Source organism: Pseudoliparis swirei, chromosome 5 (genome assembly GCF_029220125.1).
Source record: "Pseudoliparis swirei isolate HS2019 ecotype Mariana Trench chromosome 5, NWPU_hadal_v1, whole genome shotgun sequence".
Classification (NCBI taxonomy): domain Eukaryota; kingdom Metazoa; phylum Chordata; class Actinopteri; order Perciformes; family Liparidae; genus Pseudoliparis; species Pseudoliparis swirei.
In genome coordinates, this window is record NC_079392.1 from 8,837,939 (window position 1) to 8,856,049 (window position 18,111).

At 44.1% G+C, this 18,111-nt stretch overlaps 1 protein-coding gene across 1 annotated transcript; it reads right to left on the reverse strand.

The window, feature by feature from the left end:
• Window positions 1-14,310: 14,310 nt before the first annotated feature.
• On the reverse strand, window positions 14,311-17,790 carry gpx7 (glutathione peroxidase 7). Its single transcript, XM_056414572.1, has 3 exons — window positions 17,640-17,790; window positions 15,486-15,747; window positions 14,311-14,801 (listed from the first exon to the last, which is right to left on the reverse strand). Exons 1-3 carry the CDS (start codon window positions 17,769-17,771, stop codon window positions 14,638-14,640), a joined length of 558 nt encoding a protein of 185 aa, XP_056270547.1. The 5' UTR covers window positions 17,772-17,790; the 3' UTR covers window positions 14,311-14,637.
• Window positions 17,791-18,111: the final 321 nt, after the last annotated feature.

The following is an 18,111-nucleotide window of genomic DNA, read 5'->3' on the forward strand; positions in this document are numbered from 1 at the left end:
GGTGGCGAAGCAGAATATGTATGTTGGTCATTACATTACAGCTGACGCATATTTGCAACCAAGTTCATTTTCTTTTTTGTCATGTTGTGTTCTTTTCTTTCATGGATGGTCCTCAGATTTTATTTCTCAAAAATGGGTCCTAAATTAAGAAAGATTAAAAAACACTTTATTTCACCATTGCAATGAAATAGAGGATATAACAATTGTAGTTGATAATCTAATATCTCTTTATGTAATTTAACTATGTATTTGTCTTATGACTGATATAAATGTCACATTTTGTAATCTCTTGATGTATCAATTAAATATGTGTTGCAATTAAATTGTGTGATGATATTCACACTCAGGTAAACCCTTTTTACAGTTTATATGACCCCCCCACTGACTGGCTTGCTCTGGAGGAGGGATTGGTACAATTTGTTCCCTGCACCAGTGGGGCAGGGTTAGGAGACGTGTGCTCACAAGTAATCCAAGATTCTACCTCCGTCCCCAGATGAGTGCACAGCATTAAAAGATGTGCTACATCTATCAGAAGATTATGAAAAGCAACCTGTGAAAAGTTCAGCAAAAGCCGGTGTGGCAATATTCTCACGTCCCTGAAGCGATTGTACATTTTGAAGAAATGTAAAACGTTAACTTTGACTAACTATTTATTGGAAAATACCAGTTTTACAAAGACATTGCAGCATTGTCGGAAAAAGTGCTACATTAGTGAGAAAGTTGCCAAATCAGTGACACCTGACAGTCCATGTGTTCGGACTCCCTCTCCCTCACAAACATGGCTGTTGTCAGTACTGAAAGCTGTGAAGCCATAGCAGCTCGTGGAAGACTCTGGGATGCACAATGAGTGCAAAGCAGGTATGCAATCCGATCATTTCACAGCTTTCTACAGTCCTGTGAGCCACATATTCCAATTTTCTTTTTAATGTAATGACAATTTCAACAAATATAACAACACATTTTCTCAAATTACCCCACCCTACAGCCTTAATATAATTGACTTTTATTATAATGAATTGTAGTTGTAATATAATGTAGATGTAAGCAGATATAATAAATGTTAAGTGTCTATTAATGCGTAAGAGATAATCAGCAATTTGAACTTCTCCTATAAAAATGCAGTGTACATTATTACAACTATGTTACATGTCATAAAATGTCTGTGTATATACCAGCAGAACTGGGTGCTTCAAAGAAGAAGATGAATTTGCTGAAAACTACACTTAGAAAAACTGAAAAGGCCTTCAACTACATTATTGTCTGCTATAGCCCTTATATTTATGGTAAATTGAATGACAGTGATAAGCAGTAAAACTCAAAACAGCAGAACCTGGTTGGAGATTTTATGTCATCTTCATGGCACCCAATATCGTGAATTCCCTAAGAAATTTATGTTTTTCATAAGTTAATGTTTGTGTTCTGAAAATGTCCAGTAAAGAAAACCGTAGTAGCCAGGTATACCTTTCTCTCATCACAGTAAATGTTTATTCGATCAAATCAGACGTGATCATCAGCCAAACACATAATCCACAAGGCAAACAAATAGGAAAACAGGAGCTCTTTGGATCAAAGTTGCAGCTTCAAATGTCATCCACCTGATGTAAAACTTGATCTTGAAATTTAAAAAAATGTTGATGTTTCATCAGTGCTTTCATTAGAGCAAGGATAACTTGCTTTTTCTATGTGACTTACTAATGGTTTAGTAAAACAAAGACTGATTGTACAAGTAAAATAAATGTGTTTAGTTTACCTCTTAAAATCTAACCCGTAACCTTAACAGCAGGTTAAAGCTCTTCTTTCTTCTTTAGGATTATCTGCCGCACCATTTCAGATATTTTGGGTCTGATTTCTTTGACAGGAACCTTTGGGCCCCATGCATCCAACACTTTCCCATTCACATCAATGAGATACTTCCAGAAATTCCAGTCAGGCTCATTTTCAGAAGACTCTGCAGAGAATGAGAGATTGAAAATGAGTTAATATATATCAGCCATCTTCCTTTATACCTTCATCCCATTGCTGCCCTCTTTTTTTTAATACTTGATATTTTATTTAGGTATTTTTACAGAAATACAATCTTCAAAGGTAAGAATGCATAATAATAATAATAATAATAAAAATAAAGTAAAAATTAACCATGCATAAGGAAAGACAAAAATAAAAATGTTAAAGCAGGAACAAATTATAAATAAGGAAGCAAAAAATCAAACCAACCATGTAACACTTCACCAACGTTTTCAGTCAGTCATAAATTCGGTCCAACAAACAGATCTCTAGTACAAAATATATTCAAAGAGTTCTTATCGCAGGGTATTTTTAACTTAGTTTTAAACTTATATATATGGGTTGCATCTTGGTTAAACATAGTGCTTTTCTTTTTAAGAGATACTGAGCCTCAAGCGCTAACAAAAATCCCAAATCCTGTGAGGTTAGGGAGGGCGTGTCACTTGCCAACTTCCTTATTTTTACATATATTTTTTCCATCTGACAATAGTCGTTCTGTCTAGCCACAACTCACGCAACATTTAGAAAGGTCAATTTCACAATAACAGCTCCTTATCGCAACATAATAATGGTCCTAATTTTGGAAACTCACACTGTCAATCTGTGGTGTATTAACGCATCTGTTTTCTTATGGAAACAGTTCTTTATTTGGCTCATGTTAATATCTTATGTGATGTTACTATCTTAAATATACAAACAATCTCACAAAAGATCTTCATTTGTTTGTAAATCTACATGTGTGTGCAGAAATGTTTCATTAATGTGGTCAAATGATCCAAAACTAAAATACAAAAATTATCCTACAGGCAAGGTCCAGATTCAGTGTGTCCTGGGTGGGGCTGCCGTAAACACAAACGGTTATTTCCCCTGCTGGTTTGGGCCAAACAACAGACAGACTGCAGCCAGACTGACATTGCAGCAGTTTCGGCAGCAATTTATTGGCACTTGTTGAGGCAGGAAATTGCATATTACTACTTCTACTTTAAATGCTGTTAATATTAAGCTATGCTATAAGGTGATGCAGACAATGCAAAGCAGGACAAGACAAATGTATTTGTAAAGCAACTTTCAACATTAAGGCAATTAGGCAAAGTATTTTACAAAAGACATAAAGGACTTGAGATCGAAAAGTTTTGAAAGAAAGTAGAATAAGAATGAATAAAGATAAAATAGAACAAACCAGAGTCCAATAGAAAAATAAAGTGCAGTACAAGATAAGAGAAAAATAGTTAAAAATGTAACACTTTCCAATTCCACAGCTTTCCCAAAGATGGAAAGCAAGAAGTGCATGCTAGCAAGTTGTGAAATATTCAAGTGCAAGGGCCTTCCTTTACTACATAATGCATAGGAAAGTTGTATCAAAGGGCACATTGTTCACAATGCCATCATCGTAGTGTTTTGCATCAAGCAAATTTTCTTCTTGTTATTTGTCCAAAAGGGTGTGCGAAGGTGTGTTGGTGTGTTGCTATTCCGAAGAAAAAAAAGAGAAATTGAGAGGCAGAACGTTGTGAAAATGTGTTCACACCCAATCCCTAAAATGCTTCCGTAGGCATGTGTCATATATTTGTAGAACACCTGCACAGTATATTCAGAGCAACGGCGCCAATAAGGTGTAACATCACCTTCCAGGACAACTAATCTACAGAAGACTACCTGCTAATCATGATGAAGCTGGTCCTTTCTCTGACTCTCATCTGGGCCCTCTCCTGCACAGGTAACTCTACTTATTCTTACAATATATAAGTGACTTATATATATCAGAAATAGAGCATATAAAGAACTTTTAAGACATTTGTCAATTCCCAGAATTAATTTTTTTGTAAAGTATTTTAAATCGTACTAAATCGTAGCAAAATTCCATTCAAAATCGGTGTGAATTGTACACATTACAATACATGTCTCGACTTCGCTGTGCAAATATATTTGTACAGAAGAAGACAAAAAAGAGAAGAGCATATTAGACACGCAGGATTTTTTAGACATTTGATTAGACATTTGTATTTGATCATAATTTGTATGCAATAGCCACAGCTGCACCACCAATAACCACAACTGCACCACCAATAACCACAGCTGCAAAACCAATAACCACAGCTGCAAAACCAATAACCACAGCTGCAAAACCAACAGCCACAGCTGCACCACCAATAACCACAGCTGCACCACCAATAACCACAGCTGCACCACCAATAACTACAGCTGCACGACCAATAACCACAGCTGCACCACCAATAACCACAGCTGCACCACCAACAACTACAGCTGCACGACCAATAACCACAGCTGCACCACCAATAACCACAGCTGCACCACCAACAGCCACAGCTGCACCACCAATAACCACAGCTGCACCAATAACCACAGCTGCACCACCAATAACCACAGCTGCACCACCAATAACCACAGCTGCACCACCAACAGCCACAGCTGCACCACCAATAACCACAGCTGCACCACCAATAACCACAGCTGCACCACCAATAACCACAGCTGCACCACCAATAACCACAGCTGCACCACCAACAACCACAGCTGCACCACCAATAACCACAGCTGCACCACCAATAACCACAGCTGCACCACCAATAACCACAGCTGCACCACCAATAACCACAGCGGCACCACCAACAGCCACAGCTGCACGACCAATAACCACAGCTGCACCACCAATAACCACAGCTGCACCACCAATAACCACAGCTGCACCAATAACCACAGCTGCACGACCAATAACCACAGCTGCACGACCAATAACCACAGCTGCACCACCAATAACCACAGCTGCACCACCAATAACCACAGCTGCACCACCAATAACCACAGCTGCAAAACCAATAACCACAGCTGCAAAACCAATAACCACAGCTGCACCACCAATAACCACAGCTGCACCACCAATAACCACAACTGCACCACCAATAACCACAGCTGCACCACCAATAACCACAGCTGCATGACCAATAACCACAGCTGCACCACCAATAACCACAGCTGCACCACCAATAACCACAGCTGCACCACCAATAACCACAGCTGCACGACCAATAACCACAGCTGCACCACCAATAACCACAGCTGCACCACCAATAACCACAGCTGCACCACCAATAATCACAGCTGCACCACCAATAACCACAGCTGCACCACCAATAACCACAGCTGCACCACCAATAACCACAGCTGCACCAATAACCACAGCTGCACCACCAATAACCACAGCTGCACCACCAATAACCACAGCTGCACCACCAATAACCACAGCTGCACCACCAATAACCACAGCTGCACCACCAATAACCACAGCTGCACCACCAATAACCACAGCTGCACAACCAATAACCACAGCTGCACCACCAATAACCACAGCTGCACCACCAATAACCACAGCTGCACCACCAATAACCACAGCTGCACCACCAATAACCACAGCTGCACCACCAATAACCACAGCTGCACCACCAATAACCACAGCTGCAAAACCAATAACCACAGCTGCACCACCAATAACCACAGCTGCAAAACCAATAACCACAGCTGCACCACCAATAACCACAGCTGCACCACCAATAACCACAGCTGCACCACCAATAACCACAGCTGCACCACCAATAACCACAGCTGCACCACCAATAACCACAGCTGCACCACCAATAACCACAGCTGCACCACCAATAACCACAGCTGCACCACCAATAACCACAGCTGCACCACCAATAACCACAGCTGCACCAATAACCACACCTGCACCACCAATAACCACAGCTGCACCACCAATAACCACAGCTGCACCACCAATAACCACAGCTGCACCACCAATAACCACAGCTGCACCACCAATAACCACAGCTGCACCACCAATAACCACAGCTGCACCACCAATAACCACAGCTGCACCACCAATAACCACAGCTGCACCACCAATAACCACAGCTGCAAAACCAATAACCACAGCTGCACCACCAATAACCACAGCTGCACCACCAATAACCACAGCTGCACCACCAATAACCACAGCTGCACCACCAATAACCACAGCTGCACCACCAATAACCACAGCTGCACCAATAACCACAGCTGCACCACCAATAACCACAGCTGCACCACCAATAACCACAGCTGCAAAACCAATAACCACAGCTGCACCACCAATAACCACAGCTGCACCACCAATAACCACAACTGCACCACCAATAACCACAGCTGCACCACCAATAATCACAGCTGCACCACCAATAACCACAGCTGCACGACCAATAACCACAGCTGCACCACCAATAACCACAGCTGCACGACCAATAACCACAGCTGCACCACCAATAACCACAACTGCACCACCAATAACCACAGCTGCACCACCAATAATCACAGCTGCACCACCAATAACCACAGCTGCACGACCAATAACCACAGCTGCACCACCAATAACCACAACTGCACCACCAATAACCACAGCTGCACCACCAATAACCACAGCTGCACCACCAATAACCACAGCTGCACCACCAATAACCACAGCTGCACCACCAATAACCACAGCTGCACCACCAATAACCACAGCTGCAGGACCAATAATCACAGCTGCACCACCAATAACCACAGCTGCACCACCAATAACCACAACTGCACCACCAATAACCACAGCTGCACCACCAATAACCACAGCTGCACCACCAATAACCACAGCTGCACCACCAATACAGCTGCACACCAATAACCACAGCTGCACCACCAATAACCACAGCTGCACCACCAATAACCACAGCTGCACCACCAATAACCACAGCTGCACCACCAATAACCACAGCTGCACCACCAATAACCACAGCTGCACCACCAATAACCACAGCTGCACCACCAATAGCCACAGCTGCACCACCAATAACCACAGCTGCACCACCAATAACCACAGCTGCAAAACCAATAACCACAGCTGCACCAATAACCACAGCTGCACGACCAATAACCACAGCTGCACCACCAATAACCACAGCTGCACAACCAATAACCACAGCTGCACCACCAATAACCACAGCTGCACCACCAATAACCACAGCTGCACCACCAATAACCACAGCTGCACCACCAATAACCACAGCTGCACCACCAATAACCACAGCTGCACCACCAATAACCACAGCTGCACCAATAACCACAGCTGCACCACCAATAACCACAGCTGCACCACCAATAACCACAGCTGCACCACCAATAACCACAGCTGCACCACCAATAACCACAGCTGCACCACCAATAACCACAGCTGCAAAACCAATAACCACAGCTGCACCACCAATAACCACAGCTGCACCACCAATAACCACAGCTGCACCACCAATAACCACAGCTGCAAAACCAATAACCACAGCTGCCACCAATAACCACAGCTGCACCACCAATAACCACAACTGCACCACCAATTAACCACAGCTGCACCACCAATAACCACAGCTGCACCACCAATAACCACAGCTGCACCACCAATAACCACAGCTGCACCACCAATAACCACAGCTGCACCACCAATAACCACAGCTGCACCACCAATAACCACAGCTGCACCACCAATAACCACAGCTGCACCAATAACCACAGCTGCAAACCAATAACCACAGCTGCACCACCAATAACCACAGCTGCACCACCAATAACCACAGCTGCACCACCAATAACCACAGCTGCCACCACAGCTGCACACCAATAACCACAGCTGCACCACCAATAACCACAGCTGCACCACCAATAACCACAGCTGCACCACCAATAACCACAGCTGCACCAATAACCACAGCTGCACCACCAATAACCACAGCTGCACCACCAATAACCACAGCTGCACCACCAATAACCACAGCTGCACCACCAATAACCACAGCTGCACCACCAATAACCACAGCTGCACCACCAATAACCACAGCTGCACCACCAACAGCCACAGCTGCACCACCAATAACCACAGCTGCACCACCAATAACCACAGCTGCACCACCAATAACCACAGCTGCACCACCAATAACCACAGCTGCACCACCAATAACCACAGCTGCACCACCAATAACCACAGCTGCACCACCAATAACCACAGCTGCACCACCAATAACCACAGCTGCACCACCAATAACCACAGCTGCACGACCAATAACCATAGCTTCACCACCAATAACCACTGCTGCACCACCAATAACCACAGCTGCACCACCAATAACCACAGCTGCACCACCAATAACCACAGCTGCACCACCAATAACCACAGCTGCACCAATAACCAGCTGCACCAATAACCACAGCTGCACCACCAATAACCACAGCTGCACACCAATAACCACAGCTGCACCACCAATAACCACAGCTGCACCACCAATAACCACAGCTGCACCACCAATAACCACAGCTGCACCACCAATAATCACAGCTGCACCACCAATAACCACAACTGCACCAATAACCACAGCTGCAAAACCAATAACCACAGCTGCAAAACCAATAACCACAGCTGCACCACCAATAACCACAGCTGCACCACCAATAACCACAACTGCACCACCAATAACCACAGCTGCACCACCAATAACCACAGCTGCACGACCAATAACCACAGCTGCACCACCAATAACCACAGCTGCACCACCAATAACCACAGCTGCACCACCAATAACCACAGCTGCACCACCAATAACCACAGCTGCACCACCAATAACCACAGCTGCAAACTCAATAACCACAGCTGCACCACCAATAACCACAGCTGCACCACCAATAACCACAGCTGCACCACCAATAACCACAGCTGCACCACCAATAACCACAGCTGCACCACCAATAACCACAGCTGCACCACCAATAACCACAGCTGCACCACCAATAACCACAGCTGCACGACCAATAACCACAGCTGCACCACCAATAACCACAGCTGCACCACCAATAACCACAGCTGCACCACCAATAGCCACAGCTGCACCACCAATAACCACAGCTGCACCACCAATAACCACAGCTGCACCACCAATAACCACAGCTGCAAAACCACAGCTGCACCAATAACCACAGCTGCACCACCAATAACCACAGCTGCACCAATAACCACAGCTGCACCACCAATAACCACAGCTGCACCAATAACCACAGCTGCACCACCAATAACCACAGCTGCACCACCAATAACCACAGCTGCACCACCAATAACCACAGCTGCACCAATAACCACAGCTGCACCACCAATAACCACAGCTGCACCACCAATAACCACAGCTGCACCACCAATAACCACAGCTGCACCACCAATAACCACAGCTGCACCACCAATAACCACAGCTGCACCACCAATAACCACAGCTGCACCACCAATAACCACAGCTGCACCACCAATAACCACAGCTGCAACCACCAATAACCACAGCTGCACCACCAATAACCACAGCTGCACCACCAATAACCACAGCTGCACCAATAACCACAGCTGCACCACCAATAACCACAGCTGCACCACCAATAACCACAGCTGCACCACCAACCACAGCTGCACCAATAACCACAGCTGCACCACCAATAACCACAGCTGCACAACCAATAACCACAGCTGCACCACCAATAACCACAGCTGCACCACCAATAACCACAGCTGCACCACCAATAACCACAGCTGCACCAATAACCACAGCTGCAATAACCAGCTGCACCAATAACCACAGCTGCACCACCAATAACCACAGCTGCACCACCAATAACCACAGCTGCACCACCAATAACCACAGCTGCACCACCAATAACCACAGCTGCACCACCAATAACCACAGCTGCACCAATAACCACAGCTGCACCACCAATAACCACAGCTGCACCAATAACCACAGCTGCACCACCAATAACCACAGCTGCACCACCAATAACCACAGCTGCACCAAACCAACAACCACAGCTGCACCACCAATAACCACAGCTGCACCAACCAACAGCCACAGCTGCACCACCAATAACCACAGCTGCTCCAATAACCACAGCTGCACCACCAATAACCACAGCTGCACCACCAATAACTACAGCTGCACCAACAACCACAGCTGCACCAATAACCACAGCTGCACCACCAATAACCACAGCTGCACCACCAATAACCACAGCTGCACCACCAATAACCACAGCTGCACCACCAATAACCACAGCTGCACCACCAATAACCACAGCTGCACCACCAATAACCACAGCTGCAAAACCAACAGCCACAGCTGCACCACCAATAACCACAGCTGCACCACCAATAACCACAGCTGTACCACCAATAACCACCAATAACCACAGCTGCAACCAACCAAACCACAGCTGCAAAACCAATAACCACAGCTGCAAAACCAATAACCACAGCTGCACCACCAATAACCACAGCTGCACCACCAATAACCACAGCTGCTCCAACAACTACACCAGCACCAACAGCCACAGCTGCACCACCAACAACCACAGCTGCTCCACCAATAACCACAGCTGCAACAACCACAGCACCAACAACCACAGCTGCACCACCAATAACCACAGCTGCACCACCACCAACAACCACAGCTGCTCCAACAACTACACCAGCACCAACAACCACAGCTGCACCACCAACAACCACAGCTGCTCCAACAACTACACCAGCACCAATAACCACAGCTGCACTCCAATAACCACAGCTGCACCACCAATAACCACAGCTGCACCACCAATAACCACAGCTGCACCACCAATAACCACAGCTGCACCACCAATAACCACAGCTGCACCACCAATAACCACAGCTGCACCACCAATAACCACAGCTGCAAAACCAACAGCCACAGCTGCACCACCAATAACCACAGCTGCACCACCAATAACCACAGCTGCACCAATAACCACAGCTGCACCACCAATAACCACAGCTGCACCACCAATAACCACAGCTGCACCACCAATAACCACAGCTGCACCACCAATAACCACAGCTGCACCACCAATAACCACAGCTGCAAAACCAATAACCACAGCTGCACCACCAATAACCACAGCTGCAAAACCAATAACCACAGCTGCACCACCAATAACCACAGCTGCACCACCAATAACCACAACTGCACCACCAATAACCACAACTGCACCACCAATAACCACAGCTGCACCACCAATAACCACAGCTGCACCACCAATAACCACAGCTGCACCACCAATAACCACAGCTGCACCACCAATAACCACAGCTGCACCACCAATAACCACAGCTGCACGACCAATAACCACAGCTGCACCACCAATAACCACAGCTGCACCACCAATAACCACAGCTGCAAAACCAACAGCCACAGCTGCACCACCAATAACCACAGCTGCACCACCAATAACCACAGCTGCACCACCAATAACCACAGCTACACCACCAACAGCCACAGCTGCTCAAACAACGACCACAGCTGCACCACCAATAACCACAGCTGCTCCAACCAATAACCACAGCTGCACCACCAATAACCACAGCTGCACCACCAACAACCACAGCGGCACCACCAACAGCCACAGCTGCACCACCAATAACCACAGCTGCTCCAACAACTACACCACCACCAACAACCACAGCTGCTCCAACAACTACACCAGCACCAACAGCCACAGCTGCACCACCAACAACCACAGCTGCTCCAACAACTACACCAGCACCAACAACCACAGCTGCTCCAACAACTACACCACCACCAACAACCACAGCTGCTCCAACAACTACACCAGCACCAACAACCACAGCTGCACCACCAACAACCACAGCTGCTCCAACAACTACACCAGCACCAACAACCACAGCTGCTCCAACAACTACACCACCACCAACAACCACAGGTGCTCCAACAACTACACCAGCACCAACAACCACAGCTGCACCACCAAAAGCCACAGCTGCACCACCAATAACCACAGCTGCACCACCAATAACCACAGCTGCAAAACCAACAGCCACAGCTGCACCACCAATAACCACAGCTGCAAAACCAACAGCCACAGCTGCACCACCAATAACCACAGCTGCAAAACCAATAACCACAGCTGCACCACCAATAACCACAGCTGCAAAACCAATAACCACAGCTGCACCACCAATAACAGCCACAGCTGCACCACCAACAACCACAGCTGCTCCAACAACTACACCAGCACCAACAACCACAGCTGCTCCAACAACTACACCACCACCAACAACCACAGCTGCTCCAACAACTACACCAGCACCAACAACCACAGCTGCACCACCAACAGCCACAGCTGCACCACCAAAAGCCACAGCTGCAAAACCAATAACCACAGCTGCACCACCAATAACCACAGCTGCAAAACCAATAACCACAGCTGCACCACCAATAACCACAGCTGCACCACCAATAACCACAGCTGCACCACCAATAACCACAGCTGCAAAACCAACAGCCACAGCTGCACCACCAAAAGCTACAGCCGTACCACCAACAACTACACCAGCAGCAACAACGACCACAGCTGCACCAACAACTACACCTCAATCAACAAAAACTGCATGTGGCGCCTGCTCCATCCGACTGGGTACGGTCCATCTACTGCTTGGACTCCTTTTCTTTACCCTCTGGTAGAATACAGAAAAGACACAACTTGGGTTTAATGCTCACTGACACCTTTATTGGGCCGGTACAGTGGGCCTTTTCAGATTGAGTGTTGTAAATACTCAATACGCCTCATGATGGGGAAAGTTTAAAACCACCAGCCACATTATTTCTGACTCATTTCTGGAATATAAAGCATACTGCTCAATGAAATCTCAATTTAAATGTATAATGGAAGGCAGTGGTGGCGAAGCAGAATATGTATGTTGGTCATTACATTACAGCTGACACATATTTGCAACCAAGTTCATTTTCTTTTTTGTCATGTTGTTTTCTTTTCTTTCATGGATTGTCCTCAGATTTTATTTCTCAAAAATAGGTCATAAATTAAGAAAGATTAAAAAAAACTTTATTTCACCATTGCAATGAAATAGAGGGTATAACAATTGTAGTTGATAATCTAATATCTCTTTATGTAATTTAACTATGTATTTGTGTGTTATCACATCATCCAACGATTATATTTATACTTAACTTATAACTTATATAAATGTCACATTTTGTAATTTCTTGATGTATCAATTAAATATGTGTTGCAATTAAATTGTGTGATGATATTCACACTCAGGTAAACCCTTTTTACAGTTTATATGACCCCCCCACTGACTGGCTTGCTCTGGAGGAGGGATTGGTACAATTTGTTCCCTGCACCAGTGGGGCAGGGTTAGGAGACGTGTGCTCACAAGTAATCCAAGATTCTACCTCCGTCCCCAGATGAGTGCACAGCATTAAAAGATGTGCTACATCTATCAGAAGATTATGAAAAGCAACCTGTGAAAACTTCAGCAAAAGCCGGTGTGTCAATATCCTCACGTCCCTGAAGCGATTGTACATTTTGAAGAAATGTAAAACGTTAACTTTAACTATTTATTGGAAAATACCAGTTTTACAAAGACATTGCAGCATTGTCGGAAAAAGTGCTACATTAGTGAGAAAGTTGCCAAATCAGTGACACCTGACAGTCCATGTGTTCGGACTCCCTCTCCCTCACAAACATGGCTGTTGTCAGTACTGAAAGCTGTGAAGCCATAGCAGCTCGTGGAAGACTCTGGGATGCACAATGAGTGCAAAGCAGGTATGCAATCCGATCATTTCACAGCTTTCTACAGTCCTGTGAGCCACAGATTCCAATTTTCTTTTTAATGTAATGACAATTTCAACAAATATAACAACACATTTTCTCAAATTACCCCACCCTACAGCCTTAATATAATTGACTTTCATTATAATGAATTGTAGTTGTAATATAATGTAGATGTAAGCAGATATAATAAATGTTAAGTGTCTATTAATGCGTAAGAGATAATCAGCAATTTGAACTTCTCCTATAAAAATGCAGTGTACATTATTACAACTATGTTACATGTCATAAAATGTCTGTGTATATACCAGCAGAACTGGGTGCTTCAAAGAAGAAGATTAATTTGTTGAAAACTACACTTAGAAAAACTGAAAAGGCCTTCAACTACATTATTGTCTGCTATAGCCCTTATATTTATGGTAAATTGAATGACAGTGATAAGCAGTAAAACTCAAAACAGCAGAACCTGGTTGGAGATTTTATGTCGTCTTCATGGCACCCAATATCATGAATTCCCTAAGAAATTTATGTTTTTCATAAGTTAATGTTTGTGTTCTGAAAATGTCCAGTAAAGAAAACCGTAGTAGCCAGGTATACCTTTCTCTCATCACAGTAAATGTTTATTCGATCAAATCAGACGTGATCATCAGCCAAACACATAATCCACAAGGCAAACAAATAGGAAAACAGGAGCTCTTTGGATCAAAGTTGCAGCTTCAAATGTCATCCACCTGATGTAAAACTTGATCTTGATTTTTTTTTTTTTTTTTGATGTTTCATCAGTGCTTTCATTAGAGCAAGGATAACTTGCTTTTTCTATGTGACTTACTAATGGTTTAGTAAAACAAAGACTCATTGTACAAGTAAAATAAATGTGTTTAGTTTACCTCTTAAAATCTAACCCGTAACCTTAACAGCAGGTTAAAGCTCTTCTTTCTTCTTTAGGATTATCTGCCGCACCATTTCAGATATTTTGGGTCTGATTTCTTTGACAGGAACCTTTGGGCCCCATGCATCCAACACTTTCCCATTCACATCAATGAGATACTTCCAGAAATTCCAGTCAGGCTCATTTTCAGAAGACTCTGCAGAGAATGAGAGATTGAAAATGAGTTAATATATATCAGCCATCTTCCTTTATACCTTCATCCCATTGCTGCCCTCTTTTTTTTAATACTTGATATTTTATTTAGGTATTTTTACAGAAATACAATCTTCAAAGGTAAGAATGCATAATAATAATAATAATAATAAAAATAAAGTAAAAATTAACCATGCATAAGGAAAGACAAAAATAAAAATGTTAAAGCAGGAACAAATTATAAATAAAGAAGCAAAAAATCAAACCAACCATGTAACACTTCACCAACGTTTTCAGTCAGTCATAAATTCGGTCCAACAAACAGATCTCTAGTACAAAATAAATTCAGAGTTCTTATCGCAGGGTATCTTTAACTTAGTTTAAAACTTATATATATGGGTTGCATCTTGGTGAAACATAGTGCTTTTCTTTTTAAGAGATACTGAGCCTCAAGCGCTAACAAAAATCCCAAATCCTGTGAGGTTAGGGAGGGCGTGTCACTTGCCAACTTCCTTATTTTTACATATATTTTTTCCATCTAGCTGTGTATATGTCCCTTGTCAGTCTCCGAAGGAATCAGTATCATTCATACTTACTGTACCATCCATATTTAGTTATTTGTGTCATTTGGCATTTCTGAATATTTAACATTTCCCCTTTCAAACTCACACCATCACATCTCACTCACCAACGAGGTACTTGTAGACATTGTTGGCTCCGGTTCCGACGACAGCGATTTTACTGAACATGGGGAAGGAGACTCCGTACACTCTGCGAACAAAGCTGTCGATCTCCTTGTCGCTGCCGGGCTCCTGCTGCCCGAACTGGTTGCAGGGGAAGGCCAGCACATTGAAGTGATATGGCCCAAAGTCCCGCTGGAGCTGCTGCAGGTCTCCGTAGTGCTTTTCAGTGAAGCCACAGTCACTGGCTACATTCACCACCAGGGACGCCTGAAGCCAAAGGAACACACTTCATGTGTAAGCAAGACAGTCACCGGCCTGACAGCCATAAAACAATAAACAGCAACCGAGGAACGGTTGGGCGTAATGTACTGAGCATGCTCTGTGCAGCTCATCTGTTAGTCGTGTTAGATTGTGTTCATCTCAGGAATTACTAAACGTGAAAAGAAGGACACAATATGTTTTCTCGTTTCTAGTTTCATGATCTTTGTAGGATGAAGCTTATGAAGATTATTACTTAGAACTGTTTATCCTATTCAGGGCGCTTGAGCCGATCACATTGGGCGAGGTATGGGTTCACCATGGACATGGCGCCCTTCTATGGCAGGGGCACATATAGAGACAGACAACCATTCACACCTACAGGCAATTTAGAGTCCAGTTAACCTGATGTGCATGTCGTTGGACGGCGGGAGGAAGACAGAGAACCAGGTAGGAACCCCGATGCGACGGGGAGAACATGCAAACTCCACACAGAAGGACCGCCCAAACTGGGAAGCGAACCCGGGCTCCTCTTAGAACCGCTATGGTTACATATTATAAATATATATATATATATATGTCAAGAATAAATTCAAGAACAGAAACGTAGATATTGGTAAATGTGGCCTCATAATATCAGATATAACAATATGTGTCACAAGGGCGAATCAAGGACTTTTACTTTGATACTTTCAGTACATTTTGCTGCTACTACTTTTGTACTAAGATTATTAATGCAGGACTCTTACTTGTCGTGAAGTATTTGAAACATTGCTGTATTGGTTATTTTACTTCAGTAAAGGATTTAAATACTTATTTCACAACATGACAGCTCCATCTCTGAGGAGTTCAATGCTTTTGTTGTTTACCTTTTCATGTTAGGTGTTATTGACGTGTTCATGGGTGTCCAGATACACGGTATGGAAACAGTTAAGTATATGAGTGCAGGTTAATACGTGTTAAAGCCTCATGCTTTGGTTCACTGTCAATCAGGTTTCTAATCACTGGATAAGTAAGCGCATGCGCTCTTTAATGTAGACTACAGACTGACACTTTGATGACATCTAGTGTCACAATGAAGCCAATTCAAGCATATGAAAACCTCATGGGGTTATTTATGACCATTATAGAGTCGACCTGATACAAATCAAATCCTTTACAGCGGCAACAGTGCATTATAAATGTTTAACACATAGTAAGTGATATATGGCTATATGGTGACAACATGGAATCATCTGTGAAAGAGACCTATACTAGGGACATTGGGGAGGATACATACTTTATATATGTTTACAGGAGCATCCTTTGAAGTTATGTTTAACACTTTAAAGATGACTTTAAACACACACAAAAAAATGTATTGGATTTACAGTGACACAAATACATTGCTGGTCGAATACGTGATACATTTATTTATTACTTGTATATACGTTTGCTGTCGCGTGGTGACTTTGGACATTAACTGGTTGGCGGATTGCAATACACAAATAAAACAACCAATGAAGAAGAAACCTGCCGACATAAAATAGAATGCATTATTATGTTCAGTCTCATTTAATAACCCTCTGAAGAAGACACAGTTCGTGCTACATTGTATCAATCCATTGCAGACCTCCGTACCTGCGTTGAATGAAGAGACAATAAAGCTCCTGCAGCTGCAGGGGCTCGGCAGGCTTTCTTGCCACGTAGGCTGGCGGGGCTACATGATGATGGGACATCCCGAGCGGGATACCGCAGTCAAACTGACCCGCTACACGTTGTTAGTGACGTAACAACATGCTGATTGGGAAGAATAAGCAATAAGCAGTGCCATGCAAAATCAATGCATGCCACCGGTTGAAATGCAGAGACCGGTTACAGTGAGACTTTTAACATCATGTATAAAGTTACCTCAAACTTACCGAACCCCGGTATTTTTCCAGGGACACTAACTTTCCCCTGATGTTCACAACTTTAAAAGTATAAAAGTCTTTCTCTTTGGTCTCAATGAGGCTGAATAGAGTCAACAACACGGCGAGTGCTCCTGGAAGCATCTTTATTCTTTACAGTCTAACTGCCAACGCAACAGAGGAACTTCTCGGGAAGTGAAGCTACAGATGGGGAGGACCACACTTCCTGGACTGGGCCCTAAATTACAAAATAAAAGCCGTATTGATGAATTGTAAGAGTTGCATTCTGTTGGCTGATAATAATAGTCAGGGCCCGAGACGACCGACGGAGTCGGTCCGACGAGGATCTATTGTTATTCTAATTAGGGCCCGAGACGACGAGGACCTTTTGTTATTCATATGTTTATTATTAGTATTTGTCTTACCCGCCTTAGCAGGGAGATACACGAGTGTCTCGGGCTCAAACGACAACGTTCAAAATTTC

Excerpts from the sequence above, each read along its gene's own strand:
- gpx7 (XM_056414572.1), bottom strand. The coding sequence starts at position 17,771 with ATGCTTCCAGGAGCACTCGCCGTGTTGTTGACTCTATTCAGCCTCATT. Across the intron at positions 15,748-17,639 it reads TGGAAAAATACCGGGGTTCG|GCGTCCCTGGTGGTGAATGT; the intron begins GTAAGTTTGAGG and ends CTTTGGCTTCAG. Across the intron at positions 14,802-15,485 it reads TGTCTACAAGTACCTCGTTG|AGTCTTCTGAAAATGAGCCT; the intron begins GTGAGTGAGATG and ends CATTCTCTGCAG.